Genomic DNA, 6,109 nt, shown 5'->3' with positions numbered 1-6,109 from the left:
GGAGAGGGGAAGAGGAGGCTGGAGCTGAGCCGCCTCGAGGGCGAGAGGTTCCTATCAGGGTCTTTGAAAAAAGGAAAAGCACAAGCTGTGGGGAGGTTAGTTTTTTTTTTTTTCCCTCCTTGCTCAGGAAACTCTAAAGGAATGCCTCTCTTCCTCCCTCTGCACCCCCCCCTCGCAGAGGAAGAAATGATAGAGCCCAACGGCCCGCGGCGCCGCTTCCCAAACTACACTTCCCAAGCTCCCTCCTGGGCGGGGCGCGGGGCGGAGCGCGGCTGGTGCCGGCCGTAGGGAGAGCAGGATGCCGGAGATGGCGGCGGCGGTGGAAATGCGGCTGTAGCGCTGCCGCTCTGTCTCTCTGTGCTTCGCCTCGGGCCGCGCCTGAGCGAGGAGCACCTGTGAGGAAGCGGGGCTGCCGCCCCGGGGCGGCTCGGACTGCGCTGTGCCTCCCGCCCAAGTAAGCCCCCGCCGGGCTCTGTCTCCCTTGTCCCGCTCCACTGGGATGTGTGTGTCCGGGGCTCGCGGCGGTGCCGTGGGTGCCGCACAGGGGCTCCGTGAGGGAGGGAAGGAGGGGTGTGTGGGGAGGGCTGTGCTGTGCCAGCCCGCACTCGGCGGCAGCAGGTTGCCTAGCGGGCATAGCGACGGGAGCCGCCCGAGGGAATAAAGAAGTGCTTTAATTTTCTGGACGTCGTATCCTTTAAAGAGGAAAGGCGCGGGCTTGCAAGGCTGCGTTTGCTCCGAATCCCGTCCTTTTTCCTCCTTCCCGCTGGAGCTGCTGCTGGCTGGATGCCCCTCGGCTCCTCTGCGGGCTGTGGGATCGAGTGCGTCCAGGTTCATGGACATGGGCTGTGAGTTTTGAACTAGGATAACGTTATTGTCAAGCCGCCTACAAAAGGATTAGTCTCCTCGCTCCCTCCCTCCCTCCCCCATTCTTAAAATAACAGCAGGTAGGGAGCAGAAAAGCTGATTTGTGCCCTGCGTGACCGAGTTCTTTAGTCGTGTCACTAGAGCATCTTCAAGGCGATTACCTGGTGGAGGTTTTGATGATGTCTGTTTATGCCTTCGTTTACTTTTCTAAAAATAAGTTCTCTTGCAGAAGACTTGCCTCATTTTTTTTTTTCCCGACACTCCTTGGTAACAGAGAACCTCAGTTCTGTGACTTTGAAAACTTCTTATTACTTAATGGTTGTAACAGAAGACTTTTCGCATTTTTTTAAAAAGCTGTTATTTTGTTGCATTTTCTTCGTGTAATTAGCAGATTCTGTCACAACTAATTTAACTAATGACAAGAAGGTTCCTAGGGTGGTTTCTTGAACTACACTGGAGTTAATGTATATTCAGCTCACACTAGTGCAGTGTGAAGCTAAGAGTTGTAATATACTTGATAAAAGCTGTTGCTAACAAAGGAGAAGTTGTTTGTATAAACAGTTGTGTATATATTAGTATACACTTTTGACAATGGTTTGTTTCCTTTTCAGTAAAGAAGAATGTCTTTGTTTAAAGCTAGAGACTGGTGGTCCACCGTACTTGGAGAAAAGGAAGAATTTGACCAAGGCTGCCTGTGTGTTGCTGATGTTGATAATAGTGGCAGTGGACAAGGTAAATTCAGAATTATGTGGTTGCTGACTTGTAAGCCATTCAGCTGCAAGATTGCTTTGACCTGAAAGCTTGTTAGCCAGGCTAGTTGGCTAGTTAAAGTCTGCTATCTTTAATGTGTCCTTGTAGGCTTAAGAAGACAAATTCAGTGCTCTCTGTCTTTTTATATTTGTACGTTTCTAAACATGTTAATCCTTGCTTGTGTTCACTAGTAATTTCTCTCATGTCTTATTCTCTCAGTGGTAGATATCTTTAAAATAAAACATTTTCAGTTAGTCATGGAAGCAAACATGTTCCAAGCTGTTGTAAAAACCGAAGGGAAAAAAAAAAGGAAGGTAAGAGCTAATAAGCTAAGAATTTAGAAAAACAAATAACCCTTTTAGTCTGGAAAATAAGTGACAATTGCAATAAGTGACTCTGCTTGAGTAAACCCTGCTTTTCTATGTAGTCATTAATAATGTGAAATGGTCTTTGCTGTCAGGGAAAGTTTTTTGTGTATATGGTTTTTAAATTAATAAATACACTCATGCTCACCTTGGAGCTCTGTTTTTGCTCAGTAAAGCTACTTGAGTTTATTTCATTACTACCATACTCTTCTAAAATTATTTTAATTATTTTAATTTTAGATTGTCCCTTTTCAGAAGAATTTGAATAAGGTTGAGCTGTTAGTTATTTGGTGTACAGCCTTTTTCAGTGGAAATTCATAGAGTCATTTAGGTTGCAGAAGATGTTTAACATCAAGTCCAACAGTTAGCACTCTGTGTTCACTATTAAACCATTTTGTTAAACACCATGTCTACATGTCTTTTAAATATGTCCAGGGATGGTAACTCAACCACTTCCCTTGTCCGTTTCTTCCAATGCTTTTGGTGAAGAAATTTTTCCTAGTATCCAATCTAAGTTGTACCTCCAGACCCTTTACCAGCTTTGTTGCCCTTCTCTGGTCATGCTCCAGCACCTCAGTGTCTTTCTTATGGTGAGCTGAACACAGTATTCAAGATGCAGCCTCACCAGTACTGAGTATGGAGGCACAATCACTGGCCTGGTCCTGCTCACCATACCATTTCTGATACGAGCCAGGATGCCATTGGCCTTATTGGCCACCTGGGCACAGCGTTGGCTCATGTTCAGCCGGCTGTTGACCAACATCTCCAGGACTTTTTCCCCTGGGATGTTTTCCAGCCACTCTGTCCCCAGCCTGTAGCACTGCATGGGGTTGTTGTGACCCAACATTTTGACATGTTGAACCTCCCACAATTGGCCTTTACCCATTGATTCAACCTGTCCAGATCCTGCTGTAGTGCCTTCCTACCCTCCAGCAGATAAACACTCCCACCTAGCTTCATGTTATCTGCCAGCTTATTGAGAGTGCACTTGGTCCGCTTGTCCGGATCATCGATAAAGATATTAAACAGGACTGGCCCCAGTACTGAGCCCTGCGGAACAGCACCTGTGATCGGTCACCATCTGGATTTAATTCCATTCACCACTGACCTCTGGGCTCAGCCATCCAGTGACTTTTTTACCCAGTGAACAGTGCACAAGTCCAAGCCACAAGCAGGCAGTTTCTCCAGGAGAATGCTGTAGGAAAAGGTGTCAAAGGCTTTACTAAAGTCTAGCTAAACAATATCCACAGTCTGTCCGTCATCCACTAAGCTGGTTGCCTTGCCATAGAAAGAGATCAGACAGGTCAAACAGAACCTGCCTCTCATAACCCATTGTTGGCTGGGCCTGATCCCCTGGTTGTCCTGTATGTGCTGTGTAATGGCACTCAAGATGATCTGCTCCACGACCTTTCCCGTTACTGAGGTAGGGCTGACAGGCTGGTAGTTCCCTGGATCCTCCTTCTGACCTTTCTTGTAGATGGATGTCACATTTGCTTATTTACAGACAGCTGTGACCTCTGCAGTTAGCCAGGACTGCTGATAAATGATAGAGGGTGACTTGGTGAGCACTTCCACCAGCTAGGTGGATCCCATCCGGCTCCATAGACCTTGGTGTGTCTAAGTAGTGTAGCAGAATGCTGACCATTTCCCTTTGGATTATGGGGGCCTCATTCTGCTCCCCGTTCCTGTCTTCCAGCTCAGGGTGCTGCATAACCAGAGAACAACTGTTCTTCTTCTATTAAAGACTGAAGCAAAGGGCACTAAGTGCATTAGCCCTTTGTCACTGTGTTCCTCCCTGTGTACAATAAAGGATGGAGATTCTCCTTGGCCCTCCTTTTGTTGCTAGTGTATTTATAGAAACATTTTTATTCTTTTATGACAGTAGCCAGATTAAGTTCTAGCTGGGCTTTGGCCTTTTTGATTTTTGTCCTGCATAACTTCAGGACATTCTCGTAGCCCTCCTGAGTGGGCTGCCCCTTCTTCTGAGTGTCATCATCTCCGCTTTTTTCCCTGAGTTCCAGCCAAAGGTCACTGTTCAACCAGGCTGGTGTTCTTCCCTGTAAGCTCATCTTTTGGCACACAGGGACAGCCTACTCCTATACCTTTTAAGATTCCCTTTGTGAAGAATGTCCAGCCTTCCTGGACTCCTTTACCATTCAGGACTGCCTTTCAAGGGACTCTCTCAACCAGTCTCCTAAATAGGCCAAAGTCTGCCCTCTGGGAGTCCAAGGTAGCAGTTCTGCTGAACCCCCTCCTTCCTTCTCTGAGAATTGAAAATACAATTTTGTAATTGCTGTGCCCAAGATGGCCTCCAACCATCACAGCACCTACAAATCCTTCTCTGTTCACAAACAAGTCTGGTGGGGCACCTTCCCTTGTTGGCTCTCTCACCAGCTGTTTCAGGCAGATATCTTCCACAAACTCCAGGAATCTCCTAGATGCTTTCCTCTGCTGTATTTCCAGCAGACATCTGTTAAGTCGAAGTCCCACATGACAACAAAGGCCAGTGATTGTGAGATTTCTCCCAACTGCTTATAGAATATTTTGTCTGTCTCCTCATCTTTGTTGGGTGGTTTATAACAGATTCCCACCATGAAAGGCCTTGCTGACCTTTTCCCTGATTCTTACCCATAAACACCCCCATCATCACCATCATTGAGCTCTAGACAATCAAAACACTCCCTACCATACAGGGCTACTCTACCACCTCTCTTTCCTTACCTATCCCTTCTGAAGCATTTATAGCTATCCACTGCAGCCCTGCAGTTGTATGGATCATCCCACAGAGTTACCATGATGTTTCTGTCATGGCAACTATGTCATTATTTTCTAGCTGCACAGCAGCTTCGAGCTCCTCCTGTTTGTTGTTCATACCGTGTGCACTGGTGTAGAATTGCGTTATTGACCCTGCCGCCTTTTTTTGTGAAGTCTTAATTCTCTTGCGACTGTTCTCAAGCATTTCTGTGGTTTCTAGCACGTTGATAACCCTTGAGCCTTTGCTGCCATGTAGATCTCCGTCCCCTGCCTCCTTTGAGATGGCAGATGAAAGGATCTCACTAGCACACCGTCCCTTAAACATTGGCATGACACCACCAGGCTTATCTCTAGCGATCCTGGCTTTCTCCCTTTCCTCCTTCAAATGCAGTTTAAAGCTCTCTAAACAAGACCTCTAACTCCTGAGCTAAGATCCTTTTTCCCCTCTAAGACAGATGTACACCATCTATCGTCCACTGGCTTGGTATCATTGTCAAACCCCCCAAAATTCTGCTGGAGTTCAAAATAGTCTTTTCCTAGAAGGAAAAAAATAATTATATAAAAGCAGGACTTAAAACAGTGTTGTGGGAATAAGAGTCTGCTGGTTTATTAACTTCCTCAACATTACATTTTCTCTTTGTTGATTAGACTAGGCTCTTTTTCTTCCAGTGTTCAGGAACAAAAGTTAATCAATTGCTTAATGTCTAAAGCAGGTGAAAATGTCCTCACTTAAGTATTAATAAATTAATACATAGAATGGATTTAGTTTACTGCTGATGGAATCCTTGTTACTGAGTTCAGGAAAAGATGAGTGGGGAGGGCAGTCAGTATTTTCTGAATGAAGGACTTGGAGTGGGCAAGGTTTTTTTGTGGCTGAAGAAGAAAGGAAGCAACCAACTGTTCTGAGCTTTTAATGTGGGATCCTATGGAACTATGCAAAGACTTTAGAGTCTGGTCAACATGGTTTAGGGTTACTTGTAAGGCTCTCCTGACTTGTGGACAAGTTTTACTGGTTTTGATTTTGATCTGCATTGATATGATGACCTATATCTAGAGGAAGTAAGTATTGACAACCAACTCGAGTTGTTGATTGTTATCGCGAGAGACACCTCTGGGGTTTTTTTCATTAATAGTTTTTTGTTATTCCGCTAACAACCAATGACCACTTAAAATACCAATTCCAAAAAACCTCTAAGGAAACCATTTCCTTCATCTTTGAGATAATGGATCTGCCTCAAGAGCAGGTAATCTCAAGGCCTAGCTTTGTTGACTTTGCGCAGTATTTATCAGGCTTTAGTTTGCATTTGGATAAATGCCGTCGATCCCAGTTTTAAAACTCCACACTTCTGCTGGTGTGATATGTGTGCACAAATCTA

At 45.4% G+C, this 6,109-nt stretch overlaps 1 protein-coding gene across 3 annotated transcripts in view; it reads left to right on the top strand.

Annotated features, from left to right (window-relative positions):
* The first annotated feature begins 212 nt into the window (after positions 1-212).
* The window catches only part of BBS9 (Bardet-Biedl syndrome 9), a 283,426-nt gene continuing 277,529 nt past the window's right edge, over positions 213-6,109 (top strand). For all 3 annotated transcript variants that reach the window (XM_017836158.1, XM_017836157.1, XM_017836156.1), the window contains exons 1-2: positions 213-454; positions 1,476-1,596. In XM_017836158.1, coding sequence (XP_017691647.1) covers positions 1,485-1,596 — 112 coding nt within the window. In that variant the 5' untranslated portion in view covers positions 213-454; positions 1,476-1,484. The remainder of the gene's footprint in view (positions 455-1,475; positions 1,597-6,109) is intronic.

This window comes from Lepidothrix coronata, unplaced genomic scaffold, assembly GCF_001604755.1.
Source record: "Lepidothrix coronata isolate B3197 unplaced genomic scaffold, Lepidothrix_coronata-1.0 Scaffold271, whole genome shotgun sequence".
Classification (NCBI taxonomy): Eukaryota; Metazoa; Chordata; class Aves; order Passeriformes; family Pipridae; genus Lepidothrix; species Lepidothrix coronata.
The sequence above is the reverse complement of the archived record's forward strand: the minus strand, read 5'-3'. Positions and strand labels throughout refer to the sequence as shown.